The sequence below is a fragment of the Pogona vitticeps genome, chromosome 13, assembly GCF_051106095.1.
Source record: "Pogona vitticeps strain Pit_001003342236 chromosome 13, PviZW2.1, whole genome shotgun sequence".
Lineage (NCBI taxonomy): Eukaryota > Metazoa > Chordata > Lepidosauria > Squamata > Agamidae > Pogona > Pogona vitticeps.
This window is the reverse complement of record NC_135795.1, coordinates 8,487,410-8,508,968: the sequence shown is the minus strand read 5'-3', so window position 1 is coordinate 8,508,968 and position 21,559 is coordinate 8,487,410. Positions and strand designations below refer to the sequence as shown.

General features: G+C 42.4%; 2 protein-coding genes and 1 long non-coding RNA gene across 3 annotated transcripts in view; 1 reads left to right on the top strand and 2 right to left on the bottom strand.

Annotated features, from left to right (window-relative positions):
* Window positions 1–936: 936 nt before the first annotated feature.
* MPV17L (MPV17 mitochondrial inner membrane protein like) lies at window positions 937–12,718 on the bottom strand. The gene is made up of 4 exons (XM_072982417.2): window positions 12,167–12,718; window positions 8,854–8,924; window positions 4,735–4,764; window positions 937–3,868 (listed from the first exon to the last, which is right to left on the bottom strand). Exons 1-4 carry the CDS (start codon window positions 12,588–12,590, stop codon window positions 3,686–3,688), a joined length of 708 nt encoding a protein of 235 aa, XP_072838518.2. The 5' UTR covers window positions 12,591–12,718; the 3' UTR covers window positions 937–3,685.
* Window positions 12,719–14,132: 1,414 nt separating this feature from the next.
* LOC140702504 (uncharacterized) lies at window positions 14,133–15,046 on the bottom strand. The gene is made up of 2 exons (XR_013539126.1): window positions 14,914–15,046; window positions 14,133–14,228 (listed from the first exon to the last, which is right to left on the bottom strand). It is a non-coding gene; the product is annotated as an uncharacterized LOC140702504 (long non-coding RNA).
* Window positions 15,047–15,765: 719 nt separating this feature from the next.
* PDXDC1 (pyridoxal dependent decarboxylase domain containing 1) overlaps window positions 15,766–21,559 on the top strand; it is a 45,750-nt gene continuing 39,956 nt past the window's right edge. The window contains exon 1 of the mRNA XM_072982414.2: window positions 15,766–15,933. Within this exon, the coding sequence (XP_072838515.2) occupies window positions 15,913–15,933 (21 nt within the window). The 5' untranslated portion in view covers window positions 15,766–15,912. The remainder of the gene's footprint in view (window positions 15,934–21,559) is intronic.

Here is a 21,559-nt window from a genome sequence, read left to right as displayed (position 1 = left end):
GTGCCACTGATTCACAAAGCTAATTCCCACCTTCCTAGTGAAAGCCAACGTAGAGTCCTTGAGCCTTCAAATGACCGAGTTGGCCCTGTAGATCAATCAGTGCATGCCATAAACCTCAGCACCTATTTTTCACAACACAGGAATCCATGCATAAAGTTTCTGATTCTATAGGTTGTTTGTATCACAGTTCCTTTTCACATCAATGTGCCATCTTTGCTTATCACCAGAAGATTGTTTTCTGTGTAATCATGTACAGCCCACTTGAGAAAAGGGATCTTTGGAATATTCCCCCCTCCCCCGCCAGTTTATTTACTTCCAAATAAATAAAAACTAACTACAATATCTATAAGGCATACTTCTAAAGGAAGGCACAAAATTATTAAAAACCACAAAACCATCACTAAATCCATTAAAAAGGCTCAGAACAGTATTTGAAGTATTCTGTTATTCCGATCACATTCATGTATCTGCAGCTATATATTAGCTTTAAAGAGGCATACACTTGGACTGTAATTTCAGATTGTTTAATAAATATAGTCACTTTTGAATATTTCATTATCTTGATATAATTAAATATACACAAACACGCACAAAGAAAAGGGGGGAGCTTGTTCTTATCAGTGAAAGCATTAGGGGTTTGAGAAATAGGTTAGATAAAGATTCTGCAAAGTTGAGCTAAGATTCTGCCCAGATTCTGAAGTAGTTCTGCTGCAGCATGGATTAAATGAACAGTATTATCATATACAAAACAACATGTCAAATGCCACTTCTAAAGCACAAAACATGGAAGGTTGGGATCCCCCATAATTTCTTTTGAATCCCCCATAATTCCCCAGCCAGTAAGACAACTGGCCCTGGTGTCCAGGGATTTGTGGCTGCTGTAATTGTTCCAAGTCCCAGTTGTGTACTGCAGGATTTCTGGAAGGAGAAGCTGAATTTAGAGAAATCAGCAACTTGGCCTCCAGCAAAAGTCTTGAAAGTTTTGCACAGAGTTCATACTGACTTCTTTACATTGCAGCAAGCAAGAAACACCATCATTAGCAGGTAGAAACATTGACTATTCACAACGCCAGCAATGTTCGCCACCACTTTTTGCAATTAAATCCTGACCAATAAATAAATAAATAAATTTAGTCATTCCTCTGCAGTCAGACTCACTGCCGTAAGGTATACATGTTCGCGCTGCTTGCCTCGGAACAAGCAAGCCGCTTCAATCCCAAGAGAGACCGCTGTGCAGCACGGAGAAGACTGCGGAAGACTAATCCAGCTCGGGCCTCCTTTGCACAGCAGTAAACAAGAGCACAAATTAGACATGCTAAATATACTGACCACTCATCGTCCCATCAAGAATCCACTTATGGTTGTTGAATGGCATCCTGACCTTAAACCCTGACATATCTGTAAGCATTTATATTTTTCTGATGAATATACCGTATTTTTCTGTGTATAAGACGCCCCTGTGTATAAGACGCCCCCACTTTTCTAACCCAAAAGTAAGAAATCACTTTGATCCCTGCTTTCCCTTCCACTTATTTTTGTTCTCTCCTAAGCTTACTTCCGAGTATAAGACAGCCCTCAATTTTTATTCTAAAGATTTTAGACAAAAGTATAGTCTTATACATGGAAAAATACGGTATTATCTTGCAGGACATCCCACTTGGTCTACTCTCTTGTGTAAACTTTATCAAAACAAACTGAACCTGGGCAGAAGCATGGATAAATTCATGCTGCTCGTGGCATCAGGCAAATTGCACCCTTGCCCTTCATGAATCCAGGTGTCTTGTTCTCTTTGCCACCCATGAACCTGACACAGGTGTGCTATTTCTCAGTTATGAGCCCAGGTGGATTTCTCTCTTTGCCATTCAAGGACCTGGGGGTTGTTCCCTTTATCACTTATAAATCCAGGTGATTTGTGCCCTTGGCCATTTGTGAATTACTTTTCCAGCAAGAAAACACAAGTCATAAAAAGACTGAAGGCTTACCTATAACAGATAATTAAACCTCCATGAAACATATTACACCAGAACAAAACAGCACATCCAAATTCCAGGCAAACTGGGATTCAAGATTACTCAGACACCTTGACCACAGATGATGATCCTGTTTGGTTCTGCTAATTTATACAATGTCTCCTGGCATTGTTCATTCATTTTGTAAACTTTCCTTTGCAGCCTTAAGGACCAGATTCTTAGGATGCTGCTTTCAGTAGCCGATTGCTTTGCTTTGGTGTTCTTCCATGAGGGCAGAAATTCAGATTCACACACAACTCCCCTGCCTTTCTGGTGAGTGATTTTTGCTCTTTAGTCTGTTGGTGGCAGTTGTTTGTTTGTTGTTGATCTGTTTGGTTGCTAAGTATGTATCCAACAAAGAAAGCAGCATACACAAATCTGTAATTTCAAGCAACTGTAAAGAAATAGTTTTGTATTTGTTCTCCTACAAATGTCTCAGAGTATGTTATTAAGACTTTAAGTATCAGTTAATGAAAAAGAGGTGGACTATCTGGGGAACTGGTAGCTATTTTCTTCGGTGGATCTCTGCTTCAGCTACACAGCAAAATAAATTTTACACGAAATCCAAGATTCGGCAACAATTTGATGAACTATAATCCCCCAGACGGTAGACAAAATATCATACATTTACTGCATGTGGTGCTTCCATATTTTAAAAGTTAGCAGACGTATGTGGCTTCTCAAGCAGAAAAAAGGACTCTTGACTGAACCCGGCCTCTGGTACTCTTTTATTTACTGTCTACTGTTTCTAATCTCTGCCACTACTCACTTTTTTAATTCTTACCTACATTCTATGGTTTCCCATCCTTTCGTTCTGCTCACGGTCTGCCTTCCCCACTTATCAGGTAACATAACATTTTCCTACATTTACTGTTTGAAGCGGTTGGGGGGCTGCAGGGAAAAATATTACACGGTGCTGCCTAGAGGCCTTCTGGAGCAACATCCCGTACCTCCCTGTTTAACTGCAGCATCCTCTACTGCTTGCAAATTACAGGCAAATGTTATTTAACTGAAATGAATTAATCTATTTTAAAAAGAGAACACCTATGAAGTGTATAGTCCTCCATTTGCCAAATTCTAGAGGTTTCACTGACACACTACGTTATATTATTTTTTTTTAAAACCCTCCTTCAAGTAGTCTTGTTTTTGTTGACTATACTAGTTTCCTGGTAGCAGGGTATGTTCTCCTCACAGTACAGTACACATTTCAACTGTTATTTCCCATGAGCAATTCGTCTCAAATACCATTTCTCCATGGCAGTTATCTGACAGGCCTCATCGTGTATTGGAATAGCACTAAAAGAAAGTAGGAATGTCCGGTCAACAGGCAGATCAAGGAGCTGGACCAGTCCCACCTGAGGCTCACTTGGCTCCTAAAATAGGCCAGCTGAAACCCTTCCACTTATCTAGTCCACAGAGGGCTATGGGGGTGTGATCCATCTTCCCGCAATGGAATGGTCCTCTGCCCTGCCTTAGGAGTTATGTGGGAATATAGCCAGACTCTTTCCAAACAGGTTCCTGTTGTGACTGTATTCCTGCTGTAACAACAAACTGTCAATTTGGTCATTGCTCCGGTGCACTCGTTTTCAGTTTTCTCTCTTTTATGCAAAGAAAGCACAGTGGCTTGACATGACAACGGCGCTCACTGCCTCCTTCAGGTGACAAGAGCGAAGCATTTACTTCCCAGGTGATGCCGTCTTGTCCGGTTCAGTCTCCTCTTCTTGGAATATCTTGAAAGCTGAACTGGCAGTTCCGTCGCCACTTTGTTGAGAAAAGCATAGGAAAACTGCCCAGATAAAACCGCACAGGCCGGTGTAGGCCGTCCTCAGATACACTGGGACTAGGCTGAAGTTGGAAAGCTATTTGTGATAAAAGAAGACAGAAATGGTTTAAACATTCCCAAGAAAAATAAAACCTAGAGAATTTTGTGGAAGACTCTGCTCCCTTTCCTCCCACCCTGTTTTCCATACCTCACCTAAATACAGTGGTGCCTCACTTAACGATTGCCCCGCATTATGACAAATCTGCCTTACGACAATCTTTTTGCAATTGCGATCGCAAAACAACAGTCTAAATGGGGGGATTTCGCTTAGCGATGATCGGTTCCCTGCTTCGGGAACCGATTTTCGCTTTACGACTATCAAAAACAGCTGATCGTCGGGTTTTCAAAATGGCCACCAGATGCTTAAAATGGCTCCCCGCTGTGCTTAGGGACGGATTCCTCGCTATACAGGCAGCGAAAATGGCCTCCGCATGGAGGATCTTCACTGGACAGTGAGTTTTTACCCCATTGGAACGCATTGAACGGGTTTCAATGTGTTTTAATGGGGTTTTTAATTTCGCTTTACGATGTTTTCACTTAACAGCGATTTTCCTGGAACAGATTATTGTCGTTAAGCGAGGCACCACTGTACCCATCACCCATACAAGCACTCGGCATTTTGTGGTTACTGATTATGTTTGGAAACGTTACTTTTTTGGACTGCAACTCCCAGAACCACCAACCATGTTGGCTGGGGTATTTAAAAAAATAATTATTCCAATCTGTGGTAAGGGAAAGAGATATTACAGACATGGAGAAGGAGACTGCTCCGGATGCCTAGGAGCAGGAAAACAGTTAATGCACAACTCACAAATGAATAAGAACTACACATCAAAGGACCTAACCTCAAAAACCCATTTGGTTAAATATTCCCACTAGTTATCTGTGCAGTCTGACACTCACCTGCACAAAAGGCCAGTACATCAACCCTGTCTAGGGGGAAAAGAAACATGAAAGTCCATTTTAGTCACAGACAGTTCATTCGTATGCTGTTTTTTTCTACAATGCACTGCACCCAAAGCAGCCCCCACAATTACAGCAGCCAGCAATTACAATTATAAAACAGTAACATCGTTTCATTAGCTCAATTACAATCAATGTAAAACATATCAAAATCTTCATGAGCATAATATGTACCAATAAGTCAGTTCACAATATCCAGTGCCAGTAATATCAACATTATAACTGCATCTGAGCAACAAACCAAGCCAATTCATATTCAAGACCCAACAATAGGATACCTTGCCAAGATCAAAAATGGGGGGAAAAACAACAAAGAAAGGAAGTAAAGCAAATGAAGCTGAAGACAATTACCTGATCATTCTATACATACAGATCGTAGTGGGCAGCCTCCAGAAGTCTGGGGACCACAAGCGCCCACCCTTGGGTCCCAAATCTATGTCCTGCTTACCCCAAAAATCTGTTACTATTTAAAAGGCTTTTTTTTAATGAAAAAAGAATCCCCTAACGCTCTCTAGGGGCACATCGCTTTCTAAAGAATTAGGAAGGGCTTCCCTCTGAATATGGCAAAATAGCCTTCCAAAATCCAAAGAAACAAAGCAAAGCAAAACAAAAAAGACCAAAGCACGCGGCACCTTAAAGACTATTATATTTTTATGTGAGCTTTCACAGACAAATCCACTTCATCAGACATATGGGGGGAAAATGAAAAGCTGGATGAAACATCAATTGCTTGCAAAAAACTAATACCACTACCTCTTCTAAAACTTCAATCTCTCAGAGGCACAAGGGGCTTCTTGAGCCAAACACTGGGGAGGCTGAGAGCTCCAATGGTATTTGGGCCCCAAGGAAGGATCATTTAAGCCCTTGGGAGACCTATACAGTCTACAGGCCTTGCCCTGCCCAATCCTGACACAGAAAGGGTATGGTGGCTCTCTGGGGTAGAATTCTTAGCCTTGCTGCTTTCTCCCATATTGTCAGTTTCTGAATCACCTGCAGTTTTCATCACTCAAGAAACATTGCATTTTTCCATCTTTAAGACACCCCCATGTATAAGATGCTCCCTCACATTTCTAACCCAAAATTAAGAAAACTTAGCTTTGAGCATTCTGACTCTGGACTCAGAATGCTCAAACATTACAAGTCCCTGTTGACTCTGAGCACTGCCTACAGGCTCAGCCGCTAACAAGTTGTGTTCCAGTTGGTTTGTACAACATCAGCTGACATCAGTTCCATAAGGCTCGTGACTGGAGGAAGTTAAGTCTCATGATTAAAGGCAGCCTGTTTGTAGAGACAAGGTATGAGCCATTTTGTTCTCGCTTCAGCTTACTTCTCTGTATAAGAGTACCCTTAATTTTTAGTCTAAAGATTTTGGTTAGCATAGTAAATTGCACTGGAGTAGGCCCACTGAATCAGTGGGGTGTTTGTTCAGTCAACTCTTCCATAAGTTCTCTTGATTCAAGTGGGCTTATTCAAACTGTGATTTTGGATGTAACTATACAGTGAGAAAAATGCAAATTCATCCACTGAGAAGTCATGTTTCTCCAGGTAAATTAACTTTAACTGGCTATATAGGGAATCAGGAGAGAGAGAGAGAGAGAGGATGAAATTGGGAAGTCTTGTTTGCAGCTTGTTAACATACTCCAAGGGCCAAATGTCAATTTCCTCTTCTCATTTTCTCTTTCTCTCTGCCTCTCTCTTTTGATCTTGAGACGCCCTAATGCCACAGTGCACGCCTTCAAAAAATGAAATAAAACAACTTGCACTATTGGCAAAGATCTCGCCCTCTATGTGTTTTAACATTGCCTCCTCCAACAACTACATCCCTCTGCCAGAGCATTTGCTGGAAAACAAATGCTGGGGATTGTGTTCCAGTTGAGAAAATAGATGATGAAGGGCTGGCTCCATCTTGTTCTTCCTCATGAGGCAAAAGGGGAGGGGGAAGGTCCTCTCCATCCTACCAACAACCAGCTCCCCTACACACATTCTTCTACATTGGTTCAAGTCATCACACTGCCAGAACTGAGGTGAATGGATTCACTGTAAAAGCAACAACAACAACCCCAATGGTGGAGGAAAAAACTGCAGAGTCGGGTGGGGTGGGGGAAGAAGTCCTGGCCAATTTGCACTGAACATTATGTGGTCAATAGAAAATAATGTGAATCAGACCATCTCAATCCCAGAGCATTTCCCACATTACAGTATATGTAGTCACATTCTTATCATAGCACAGTAAATTGCAGTTAGAAAAGACCCACGAATCCTCATAGCGACGATTTTTCCGGAACGGATTATCGTCGCTATGCAGGGCACCACTGTATTTCTAACCAAGTTTACAGAACTATGGTATGTGTTAATGGAAGCAAAGCCATGTTGTTATATAACCCTCCATTTGAACAGTTAAGGTTTTAGAAGAGCATCCTTTAATGCAAAATAGGCTTGAATGGAGATTGAAAAATTACTGGGTCCAGACTATGACAGAAGACTTCCTGTGGCTGAGTAGGTCACACCTTTTTACTTCCTGTCCATCATTATGTCTTGTGTGTAATATCTTAAATGGCACTGCAATGTGTTTTGCCTTGTAATACTTTTGCTTATTTCTTTTAAATCACCGTTTATCAGTTCAACCACGGTGTTTCCGCCTCCCACTCTGTTGCCATTCTTATCTCCTCAATCTACCACTTTAACAGCCACAGATATATTACACTGCCTTGCTTTACAACAAACAAGTTGAGCATCATGGGCTAGTGGAACTATGTGTTACCTAATAAGTTGGCATACTTGCCACATTGATGAACAAATGCTTAATGGAACAAATGATTCTTCAAGCTGAAACTGAGGAACACCTCTGAATATTTCACACATGTAAAATTCTTTTAGTAATGCATGATTTAAGTTGGTGGAAGAGGTTCTGTGAAGAATTCTTCACAGCAATATTATAATTAGGACTGTAGTAGGTCTAGATCTCCCAGCGTTTGAAGAACTGTGATTTTTGACTGGCAGAATGGATCACACCATCTGCTACTCTGTTCTGTCTCCGCTTAGTACACTCCTCATAGTAGCTGGTGGAAACAGATCCATTTCCCCAACAACAACAAAAAAGAGTTTTCTGGACTCCCCTTGTTGCAATGCAGAGAATTTTTGGTGGTGATTTGGTCTTCAGTGACACTGAAGAACCACTAACTTTACAAAAGACCTACTCCTGGTGGAGATGAATACTGTTAAGAACTGGTTTGGATAAACACTGCTGTTTGCATATTTGGACTCTTCTTAAAGGCATGGCAACAGAGATTGTCAGGGTGACAGCCTTCATTCCAAAAATTACCATGGCACCATCGGCTGGTTTGCCAATTGTCATCATCCTGAAGTACTGCTGGTGGAAGGGCTGTGGAGGTACATTCTACCTGCACTATACAAGACAAAGTCTCCTTGGAAGCACTGATGCTAGCGCAATCAGATATAAAACCGGACAGAGTTCCTGTACATTTAATAGCTGTGCAGACTGAGATGATTTGAACAGCTACTGCAGTTGCACTTCATGATGATGTCTCTAAACATAGGGAGAATTTTGGCTGCATTCACACATTAACAGCAAGTCTAGTTAGAGAAGACAGTCTGTGTCCCCATGCTTTACAGCCCTCATAATCTGAGCAGAAAACCAGCCAGGAAAAGAAGACATGGGCACTACATCCCAACCACCCAGATCTTGGTTTTTTGCTTGCAGATAGGCCAGGATCATAAACCAGGGTTTGTTGTCACTTTCCTAATCCTGTCTTATTTCAGAATAACAACCTGGCTTCAAACACAATAAGAACATCTCAGCGTCTCCATTAGCCAACCTGCTTGTGTAGGAGAACAAGACAGGAGTGAGTGAGATGAGTGACATGATGCAGAAATAGATTTATTAGCTGATCCCACTGAAAAGCACGACAGGGGCAGGACAGATTCCATCAAAACACAGGACAGACCAAAAAACTGAGACTGGATGATTTCCGGCTCCTAGCCAGCATCGTACTCAGGAATTGAACAATGGGACCACATTTAGCACAGTACTGAACTCACCTTATATGTGTTCCAGAATTTCTTTCTGCAGTCTGCAAAAATATCTTCTTTTCCTTGAAGGATACTCATTCCTGGTCACAAAATATATAAAGAATATCAGAATACTGGAAAAAAAATCTCTTAGGGGTGTCTCTGTACTCCATATTTACTTGCTTGTTAATGTCCAGCTGCTGTTTTGAGGGAAGTGGGTCCAGCAGGTATGTGGGTCCTATGTCATGTGTAGGACTTTAAAGGTAACAACCAACTTCTTGAACTGAATCCAGAAAACCGCTGGCAGTCAATGCAGCTGGTGCAAAATATGTATGTGGAATCATGACAGAAGGCGGCCATGAATAACCTAGCTGTAGCTTCTCAGTTGCCTTCAATGCTAACCCCACACAGAGCAAATTACATTAGTCTTGTGTGTTGGAAAGACGTCATGCAGCATTTGGCATTTTATTGGAAAACATCAACCCAGAATCAGACATAGAACTATGGGTGCCCCTTTCGTCAAGCATGCTATTTATTGTTCCCTTGAACATACAGATTTTCCATTTTTGTATTGATGAATATTCTTGTCGGATACCCAGTGTGGTACAGAGGATAGAGTGACAGACTAGGACTCGGGGGGGCCTGGGTTCAAATTTCTATTCAGCCATTGAAACGCAATAATAATAATAATAATAATAATAATAATAATAATAATAATAATAATAATAATAATAATAATAATAATAATAATAATAATAATAATAATAATAATAATAATAATGGTATGTTGCCAGGTCAACTGCTAATCCTTTCCAGGGTTTTATATGTAGGGAATACACAGAGATGGTTTGCCTCTCCTTTCTTTCGGGGAGAAGCTCCACATCTCTCCTAAGCCCAGGCCTGAGGGGGTCCTCTCCCTGGAGGCACAGCGTGGAACCGAACTCACAAGACGTAAACTGTTGAGCTTTCTAGACCGACTCTTTCCCACTAGTCCACTACAATTTCAATGGCTCAGAAAGTTGTGTTTCACTGCAATCATAATTCATTTTAAGATAGCTTTTCACTCCTCTTCAAGAGGGGTGTACTATTTTGCTTTCACTCCAATGCATTTATTGCAGTTAGCGGTTGTTATATTTTAAAATCTGGAGAATGCCACCGGCTTCTGTTTCACTTGCTTTTCATTCCTCTGAAAGGAGTCTGAATAGCCTTTTTGTCTTGTCTTGTGAGAGGCCTTTCGATTGTTTCAGCACTAAAAAAAGTTGTGCCCTTTTATCCTATGCCTGACTTAATTTAACACAGGTGGGTGATTGCCAAGAACAGCATATGCTTACCCCTGGACCTTCCAGGGCCATTTCCATGACCCATCATCTCCTTTTTTAAAAATAAAAAAAATAAAAATTGATTCTTTTCCATTAAAAAAGCCCATTTAAAATTTTTTATAAATTTGGTGATGGTGGTGGATACCTAGGGGGATGGGATGACTGGAAATGTAAAACTTTCCCCCAAAGTCCCTGTAGGGCAGAATGGGACTTTTTGAGCCACTTTTTTTTTTCTTTAAAATAAAAATAAAAATGAAACTGAGGATGTGGAAATGTGAGGGAGGGGCACAGGTAGCCTCTGGGTCACCTGTTGCCCAACCCTGGTTTAAAGCACTGTGATATCTGAAACATGTTGGTTCAAGCCTAATTTGTTCATCCAATTTCATCAGGCCTTCCACTTTGTCTTTGTTCAAGCAGCTGGAATAACTTTTGTGTAATGCAAAATACCTTAGCGGATTTGTAACAGCTAAATGCAGGAGAATAGCTCATGAGTGGCTTTTCACTGTTCCAAAATGAAAAAGTATACTTTAATCTGACACAACCCTGGGAAACAGTAGTTAACAGGGCTAAGATAATGACAGGGAAAACAATGTATCAAACCATTCCTATACATACTGTAAAGTAATTGTTCCTTTTAGGGACTACACCTTCCAGGTTCCCCTACCCTGCATAACCTCTTTTATGTAATGATGATGAAAGAGATGGGATGGAACCGGTAAGAATTCTTCAGAAGCTATAGAATGATGCTGTTCACCCACTAGATTCTCTGAAGTGAAGCAAGGCCTTTTTCATTGGTGACATTTAAGCTGTGGAACTCCCTGCCACAGGAAGCAAATCTGACCACTTCCCATCCTTTTTTCTGACAGATGACTGGGCATTTTTTGTTCCACCAGGCATCCTGTAATAACAGTGCAATTTCTAATTAGCAATTTTTTTTGAAAAACTGACTAATGCTGTTGTTTATTCTATTAGATTTGTTCTTTCTGCTTAATACTTAGAAGGCCATTGCAAATTACTTGTCGTTTCACACAGTCTGTCCTGTGGCATCTGGATTATGCTGCAGGCCTCACCCTAGGTGTGATCAGAGATGCTGGCCAGAATCCCATCACCAATTTATGCATGTGTGAGTGAAATTATGCAGATTGCAGCAGCAAATTGCCATTAATTATCAAGACATCAGTCCCTGGTTATCTACCTGTTGTGTGACTGGGCATGCAACCAGCATATACAGTAGTCAATTACAAGACTTTGCATTTACATTACAACTTACATTACTTCACTTACATACATGGAAATCATGAACGGGATTCTAGCCACTGGTTCCTTCTCAATCTTGAAGGAAGAGTCCGTTCCTTCCAGTCATTTCCTGAGCACAAGACGGGAGGCATCTTGCTTTAGTGGCAAAATGTCTGTCTTGATGCCCAGAAGCCTGGCCGCTTCTTGCACTCTGCACATGTTCAGAGGCACTGTTTGATCTTGAATCTATATTTCTTTTAATGCTTCTAGCCCATCACCAAGTGTAAGTGACTAGGCAGACCTTTAGACCTACTGTAATTGGCAGGATTCTTCTCTGAGCTTCTCCTGGACCGCAAGGAAGCCCAAAAGATTCATGGACTCTGCACATACTCAGAGGCATCTACTCTACTGCTGACTAGAAGGGGCTGTTAGACAGACCCTTCTCCTCTGAAGTCCTCAAAAGACCCCCAAGGGCACACCTGGCTGCCACCTACACTCTCCACATGTCCAGAGGCCCCCTTCCAGTGCTGCTCCAGCGAAGCTCCTTCTCTTACGCTCTCCAACATCCCAAGGACCCCCCGTCCGGCTTTTTTGCACTCTGCACATGGTCTTCCTGTGTTGGCAGCCCTTCCTCTCCTGCAGAAGGACGCTTCCTCTCCTTTTCTTCCCCCCCCCCCCGGGAAACCCCTACACACCTCACCCTCGGCCCCAAGACCCCTCGGGCCTCGTCCTGGCGCTCTGCACATGCTCAGGGCTCCCCTCTCCTTTCTCCTCTCCCGGCCACTCACCGGTGTAGAAAGCCGAGACGGCCACGGGGGCGCCGAGCAGCTGGTCGCCCAGCACCTTGGCCAGCACGGCGCCCGGCGCCCGGCCCGGCACCAGCCGCTCCAGCGCCCTCAGCCACGCGTAGTTGAAGGGGCCGTGGAAGGCCAGCGCCACCAGCGCCACCCGCCCCGTCTGCCGCCAGTTCGCGCCCCCGCCGCCGCCTCGGCCCGGCCGCCCCCGGCGGAGCTGGAGCTGCTGCTGGGCCGCGTCGCCGGCCGCGAAGAGACCCCCGTAGAGCAAGACGTTGCCCAGCCAGGGCCGGCGCCGCACCAGGCGCGCCATCGCCGCCGGGAGGGAAGGAAGGAAGGAAGGAAGGGCTCGCCGGGTGGGCTCCGCCTCTCCTCCGCCCCAGAGAAAGAAGCCTCCGAGCGCCCGTTTCCTTGACATCGCTCCCCCCCCATCATCCGCGCCACCCCTTTGCACAAGAACCTGCCGGGCAGCTTTCCACTTCCTGCCCCTGCCAGCCCCCGGGCATTTTTGGACACCTCCCACGTCCCGTCCCCCGTCCAGTACGGCTTAAAGCCAGAGCCGCCGGGAGGCGCACATTTTTTGCTGCTGCCTGAAACGCTATGTATTCCAAAGTGCCTTTCCAAATTAAATTGCAAGGGAGCCAAGGAGCTGGCCAAGTTATTTCCGCGATCAGGAAGAAAATCTGACCTGCAGCTCTTCTGCCAGTGTGACTTACCATCATCATATTATGATGCAAGATGTCTCCAAATATTTCTGGAGATCGTGGTGGGCCGACCAGCCGGGTTCTTTTTACCTGATGTAGATTCCACACAATTGGATCTCACCAGCATTTTTTATTATGCACAATATGTACTGTTATCAACAATTTACTGTTTTCAAATTCCATACTAAAACCTTAATAAAGGAAGAACAGGAAAGTTATGTCTGCAGTGCATTACCCTAAAGTGTGTGAGAAAGAAAATGAGATAACTTTGTGCTTATTATCTATTTCTTGACACGCACACACACACACACACCCGAACCCTGGCCCTCAGACTAGTTGCTCATTTCTCATAAACCTGGGATTACAAGGGGTGTCTGTTGGGCTAAGAAGTAGTTTCCAGGTAAGCCTGAAGAGCCCTTCTTGGTACTTTCCATTCAGAGTGCAGAAATGAGACAAAATGCGGCACAGGGTGCTCACCCAGTTTTAGCCCCCCAGCAGTCTCCTCTTCCAAGATCCTCTGTTTCCTCCTCTCCATTTCCCACGCTGACAAAGTCTGCTCCATTGTCCCTGGCAGAGATGGGCACAACCCACTACTGTAGTTTGGTGGCTTGTTTCGCAGATGGACAGTTGATCTGCAGGTCGGTGCCCCCCCAGTGGATGCCCAGCCTCCTCCCAGCACAGTTGCTGGGCACGGGGCACCCACTGGAGATGGTGGGGCATATCAACAGTTAGAAGTGACAAGAAAATGGCAAGTTAGATCAGATGAAGAAGAGGTGGCATAACCATTTTCCATGTATCTGAAAATTTTAAAGAGTTAGCCATGCTAGTTTGTGCAAGCGTATCAGACAAACACACACACACAAAATATGTGAAGGGCTGTCGTGCAAAAAACAAACATGTTTGTTTCTTCAATATGCAGAAATCAGTTGTAAAGCAAAAAAAAAAGGATAGCAAAAAGCCAAAGAACTCTGTTATCACCTATATACAACTCTACAACAGGTTCTTTGCTGTACGTGTGTCTTTTTCAATAACCTCAAGGCCCCAAAACCTAGACACCTGAAATGCATGCCAATAGATGATATGAGTACGCATTATGTACTTATTTAGTCTTCCAAATGCATAATTAGTTTCAATGATTTCCTAAAATAGCCCTTATGCCAATAACGGTTCTATCTACCTACGGTACTGAAGTAGCAGGCGTTTGAAGCTTATAGCGCCATCTCGCGCCATCTCCCCGAAGTGCACACAGTTTTGCAGGCAATTCCCATTTGAAGTGCTGGAGTTATAGGGCAGCTTCCCCACGGCTGCAGATAAAGATTGCTGGGCTGCAACCGGACCAAACACCATGTTACCTGTTTAATAAGAGACTCATTACTAGGTTATTCAAAAGCATGTTCTTTATCTTGCATTTTCTGTCAAATGGTGGGTGAATTTGCTCTAAAACCTGTACAGTACACTCTTTTCCCCATTTCGGAGGAGACCACTGCACTACTACCACTACTGCTAGTGTTGTACACTGTACACGCTTTGTAAGAACCTGAAAATACAAATCTTGACAAAACCCGTTTGACAAACCCCTTTTCTGCTATTCAGATCGCAGCGACCAGATCCTGTCAACAGTCATCAGCACTTTCACAGGAGAGTCACACAAGTGAGAAAATCTGGTCTCTCCTGAATTGTTTTTAGAAAATGATGCGGGATGAAATTCTTAGCTACTATTCTGAGAAATGCCTTTATAATTTTGCCTTTGGAACAAAGCCAGCTTCTAGAGGAGGAGGAAAGTGGGAGTCTTTTTCAAGGCTCCTCCCTGGTTTCTGTTACGATGCACTTAATACGTTCGTGGCTAGTCTTTATAACAGATTTCTTCTTGCCACAACAAGGCTGACCTAACAGGGGGCTTCTTGGTGTTGCAGTGCAAAAACAAGACATTTGCACATTTCTAGCCAAAGCCCCCCTGCAGCCCATGGGGGCTTCACCTCGTCGTCCTTAACCCTCGCAGCCTGAAACATGCAAATAAATTGCAAATAAAATCAATACCCTCTTTGGTTTAATACAGCCATCACCAAGCCTATCTCCCCTTTTCTTTTTTTTTCTTTTCTCTCCTTCTTCTTCCTCTTCTTTTTTTCCCCCCCTCTTTCTTTTTTTCTTTTCCCATCTTGGATTATTCTGGATTTTATCTTAGTTTATTTTTATATTATATGTAAACCACCCAGAGTAGACGCGTTCTAGATGGGTGGTATATAAAGCTAATAAATAAATAAATAAATAAATAAATAAATAAATAAATAAATAAATAAATAAGAAAGAAGTCGAGGGATTTTGTCCTGTGTTGGGGGAAAAAAAAAAGAGGTACTCATTTTAACATATCATGTGTGGCCCTCCCTCCCTCTATAGTGTGACGTCACCACCAAGCCCGGCTCGGGTTCTCCCGCTTTTGACACTTTCGCTTCGCCTTTCTCGCTTCGTCACGGACTTACTGCGCAGCCTCAGTCTTTCCGATGCCGTCATCGTCGTGCTTCCAAACAGGGGTTGAGGAGCATCCCATTATAAATGCGGGGGGGGGGCAGAAGGTATGAAACCTGACAACTGCGTGGGGCTAAACGGGCCACCACAAACATATTGTATAACAGAAGATGAGCCATTTCATATTACACAAACGGTTCGGGCTTTAAGCTTTCTGCGGTTACGGAGCCGCCGCCGCGCCTCCCCTATTTTGTCCCCTTGGTCCGCTCCTCCAGCCCCTTCCATCCCTCCGCGGCCTGCGGCGCTCGCGCGCCCTCTGTCCACCAGAGGCGGTACGGAAGCCTGCGAGGCTCGTTCGCGGCTCCTCGGTGTGAGCGCGTAAACGTCGCGTCCGCTTCTCCCCCCCCCCCTTTTTTTTTCCGCCTGGCAGTTGGTCAGCCCTGCCAACGTGGAGCCGGTCGAGGCTGGAGCTGAGGCGGAAGTGGTCGGAGCGAAGGCGGCGGCAGAGGCGGCCTTGGCGTCCACCTGCCGCGGCTGAGCAAGGCTGAACCCCCCACCACCCCCACCCCGGCCATGGAGAACTCCTTGGAGAAGGTCGGCTCTGGGTTCGAGAGCTTCAGGCGGGGAAGGGTGTGGGATGGGTGGGTGGGCAGGGGTGCCGAGGCGGGTGGGGGGCGGGCAGGGTACCAAAAGGGGGGGGTCTTCCTTGCAAGGAAGGCTTTCCCACCCAGGCATGCATAGACGTGTGCAGGGAATAAATATAGCAATGTACTCAAATGCATCTGTTTCTAGGCATAGAATATACGAGGTCATTTCATTAGATAGGCAGATGGGATGATGACCCCTTCTGACACTGACAACTGAATTTTATTTCTTGGGATAGGATGGAAAAGGCCTTAGCTCCAGTGGGGTGTATATGTATGTAAAATGAGTTTGTGGGCATGTGCAGGGTGTGCTAATATATAATATGCTTGCTGCACATTTAATAATTTGCATCTCCGACACAATTTTGAATTTTTTTTTATCCATACAATGTAATTTCACCGATGTTAAATACCATATCCAAACTATTTTATAATAGTTTTTTTTTTCACATTTAACAGTGCTTAGGGACGGTTGGAAAGACTTGTGGGTAGCTAACAGTGGAAGAAAGCAAAGAGATCCTTGCCAGATCGTGGGCTGTACTGAGTCAAATGGATGGTCTGATTCAGTAGAAGGCAGCTTAATGTGTTCCGTAATTTATATTGTTAGGGTTTCTAGGCCATGAAATATGTTAGATGACTCTCACAAATATATCCTCTTGTTTTAAGCCAATATGTCAAAACACTTTGAGGTAAATTAAAAAGAAGCAGATGCGTGGACACTGTGTGGTAATATCACTATAGCATGATCTCATAATAACAACAGCAGCAGCTAATAGAGGAGGGGGGGGAAAGCCTAAATGATTATATCAGTACATGCAGAGAAGAATTACTCAAGGCAGTGAAAGTAGAGAATATTTTGAAAACAATAGAAACAAAGGTTCAGTGTAAGAAACAACAATTTGAAAATAAATTAAACAGCTGGAAAAATAAATCACTACATGGAAAACACCTGAATAATACTGATGGAAAGCATGATCATAATTCAACACGGGCATGGCTAAAACTGGGAACCCTTAAGAAAGAAACCAAAGGCTTGATTTTTGGTGCATGGGAACAAGCACTCCAAACCAACACGATGAAAGCTAAGACCCAAGGAATTAGTGCTAACAATAAATGCGAACTCTGCCAAGAAAAAGATGAAACTGTATCACACCTCATCTGTGAATGTCCAAAGATTGCACAGATTACAAAATTATATATGATAAGAGAGGCAAAATTAGTGCACTGGTCATTATGCAAAAAATATAACTTGCCCAGCCTCTAAAACCCTGTGGGAACATCAAGTAGAGAAGGTGTCAGAAAATGAGGAAGTCAATATCTTGTGGGATTTCCGGATTGAAACGGATAGACACCTTGAACATAACACACCAGACATAGTAATAGAATGAAGAAATGTCTGGATCATTGACATTGCAATTCCAGGGGATGCCAGCTTTGAAAATAAAGAATTGGAAAAGCTAACAAAATACAGAGATCAGGCAATTGAAGCACCTTGCTTGTGTATGAAACACACTTCAGTGGTCCCCGTAGTCATTGGGGCTTTGGGAACGATATCAAGAAATTTCACACAGTATTATAAGTAGTTGCAGATCTCAGAAATAACACTATCAGAATTAGAAAAACCGACAGTATTAGGAACAGCACACATACTGCGCTGATATTTATCATCTGTTTTAGGTTTTTGGTTAAAACTTGTATCTGTTATATAATCTAAGTTTTTATAATTTTGATTGGCTGTGCCTATTGTTTTTGAATAGTAATAATAGTAATAGCAGCTACAGGAACAACAGCAATGGCAATAATGTGTCACTAAGTGAATTCTGATTTACAGCGATGCTTTCCAAGTTTTTTAGGCATAGAGACTACAGCCTCAGAGAACTGACTTCAACTCTTACAGACATGTACCACCAATTTTTGGGCTCTTGTGTACAATTTTTTTCTGCACTGTGAGTTGTGCTAAGCCTGAAGAAGTGGAATTTTCTCCATGAAAGCTTGCAATTTGTTTGATTCTTTAGTGATTCCAGTAAAATATATCACCTACTCCTGTACTATGTATAGAATACTCAGAAGTGGTTTACCAGTCTCTTCTTCAGAGGGCACTTAGGAACTGTGAAGCTTGCCAACCCTACATTGGCTGGATGTTAGTTTAGGTCAGGGGTGAGCAATTAATTTCTATAGGGGTCCACATGAAAAATCTGAACTGTGTTCGGGGGCCGAAACAACTTTACTTAAAAATAAAATGAAACGGTGATGTTATGATTGTTTTTATTTTAAACTTGTTAATCTTCACATATACTAAAAAGGGTTTTTGCTGTATGTTAAAGATAAGCAACTGATCAACTTTAGAGAAAAAGCTATACATGGTTTTGATGTTCAACTTGTTCAGCGAGAGAAATCCAGTCTGTCTTGGGCTTGAACAAGTGCTTGAACACTGGACTGGAGTGACGACCGGCGGGCCGGACAGGAGCAGCTCACGGGCCGTATGTGGCCCTCGGGCCGCACTTTGGCCAGGTCTGGTTTAGGTGTACAGTGAGGATCAAAACTGCCCACCTCTAGCTCTCTAGCTAGGTACTCAATGTACTGAGCAGAGTTAGCAAGAGATTTGTGTTATTTATTAATATATTAAATACAAATATGGATTTCATTATTTTATAAAAGACTTATAACTCATCTGAGAGATTATACTGAAACTGCCACACCAAACTGTTTCTCATTGTTAGTGAAAGTTCTTGTGTGAGAAAGGGAAACTGTGGTGTTTTAGGCCTAGTTCTGAGAACTCTTCATTACCTGAAAAAGCACTGTCTCGCTATATCAAATCAGAAACCAATTGGGTCAAATCCTAAATACATTGTATATTTAATATAATTACTTTGAGAGGTGGTGAGTGCTCCATCACTGGAGGCATTCAAGAGAAATTTAGACAGCCACATGGTAGATACCCTTTGATTTGTATTCCTGCATTGATCAGGGGGTGGGACTCGATGGGCTTATAGGCCCCTTCCAGCTTCATGATGATATCCCCTAAAAAGGGAGGTAACTTGTGGGCCTCCTGATGATGTTGTGTTGTAAGTCATATAATCTTCAGTATTGATTTGCTAGCTAGAATTCATTACAGCTGCCTCTCTCTCTCTCTCTCTCTCTCTCTCTCTCACACACACACACACACACACACACACACACACACTTATAAATGTACACATATACACAGTTTGTTAGTTTTTTGCTGGTGCCTACGCTTTCCCCTGTAATGCTGTCTCTCTCTCTCTCTCTGTGTAGAAGTTTTTCTGTTGTTGCTGCAGTTATTACTATTATTAATGGTAGACTTTTTTAAAAAGCCGAGTGATCGTCAGCTTCACTATAATCGAAAGTGGTAGATACAATATTTGCTTCTCTTCTAACAAGAAGGCAAGATAAACATCTTTTGAAAGAAATTGTAGGCTCGTTGGAGCAAAAGCTGTGGATATGGTGTGTGGAGGCAGATAAAAGGTCTTTTGTGAGCACAAATGTTGACTTGGCTTTTGAGGGTTGGATTGTTTTCATTTTGTTTCCTCATCTGCCTCCCTCCTGTTTACATGCACATGCCTTGTTTTGGAATTATAATGTAAGTTGAAAGTTACTGTATTTTAAAAGACCTCTGAGGTGCATGATTATTTTCATTAGTAGCAGCAGTAGAACCACACATAAAAAATCCAGAGTCATTTAAAAAATGGGTTTTGCCATTTTGAAAGAAAGATCACAAGGTCTATAAACTTAGCTTTTCTGTACTTGTTAGTCCAGTGTTTCTCAGCCTGGGGGTTGTGATCTGATCTGTATTTGAAAATTTGACATTGATGTGCATATTGTGTGTATTTTGTTCCTTAAGATAGTTAAGAGCCTTGTAGCATCTTGTTTGGTTTATAGCAGAACCAGAAATAATTGCTGCATGAAGAATTGATCATGTTGATTAAATAGATCTTAATCTGTACTTGTGCACATGTGAAAACAATTCCTTTAACAAAAAAAGTATTATTTTCTTTGTTTTAGGGACACAAACCATATCAAAAAGCAAAGACAGTGAGGTTGGTATGTAAGAAAAATGCTGAAAGAACAGGAAGAGTGGGCTGAGCTGTCAATCTAGAACCAGGATTTCAAGCTAGTTTGTCCATGTTTGCAGAGTCCAAAGTTCTTTCGATAGCTGCTATGGCATGTCATTGTGCCCTTTACGGACACACATATGTTTGCCTAGAACAGTTCTGGGCACTTTACTTAACTTCTGAACTCTTGAGTGCCAGATGTGGGATGGGAAACACCTCTTGTGAGAATGCCAGAAATGTCTGCCAGTGAAAATGAATTGGAGTGAGTTAGGCTTCAGGTTGTTTGGAAAGCCATGCAACTGACCTTCATGATATTGACAAGATGAGGAAATTCTTGCCAGCTTTACTGAATTTTATTTGCCTGGGTGGTATAAAACCCAGTGGGTTGTGTGTCTGTTCTGTCAACACAGCATCAACCTCCCTGTAATTGTCCTGTTGCATGTTTGCTTGCTTGCTTGCTTGCTTGCTTGCTTGCTTGATTGATTGCTTGATTGATTGCTTGATTGATTGATTGATTGATTGATTGATTGATATACATGGAGTATTTCTACCCTTCTTTTCAACCTGTGTAAAATTACCAGCTTGTTTACCAACAAACAATGGGGATCCATGCGTTGACTACTCCCTCCCACCCAGGATGTCTGCGTTTAGAGATGCTTCTTTTTGCCATACTGAGTGATGTACAGTAGTCAATATTGTCTGAAATTTACTTATCTTCATTGCACGTGTAGATCTCTGGAAAATGGAAGGAAAAAGATTACATTTGCAGCTCCTTACTGATATTAGTCGGTATTGCCGATGAAACCCTTCTCACATAATCCTCTTTTCAATAATGAGGTTAAACTTCTGGTCCAAATGGATTCAGTCATGCTTGGCAGTTTTCCTCCTCTTCTGACTTCTGATACTTTAAAGCAGTAGTGCTGTGCTAATAAGGAAACTGATCTGCTCAAAACAGCTCATTGTTTCCCCAGCAGGTTACTGTCTCATAAAAATCTATTTTATGCTTTGGCAAACTTTTGCCATTTCATTTTTTTGTTACTACCATAACATCCTGTTACCGTTTTCTGAAAACCTCTGATAATGGAGCTTTTATGGATTGACTATTTGGATTCGCAACAAGGAAATGAAAGGAAGTGTAATAAAATATGTAAATATAAGTACATTTGTGAATACGTTTTGAACAAATAATCTTTTTTTGTAAAAGAGTTGTACTGTTGTGTAGCTTTTTGTGTGTTGTAATATGAGTTGAGTCATATTTGCTGAGAAAGCAGATATGAATAAGGGGTGATCTTTTTAAAATCATATTCTGTTCCATTCTGGTTAATATAAGAAACACATTGCCTTAGCCTATTAGTGTGTTTTTAGGGATAAAGTGAACACTTTCCAAAGACAACCCCAAATAGAACATGTTACGGTAATCCAAACAAGATGGATGATTGTAACATGTATCACTATGGCCAGATCAGACATCTACAGGAATGGGTGCAGTTTGCACACACATTT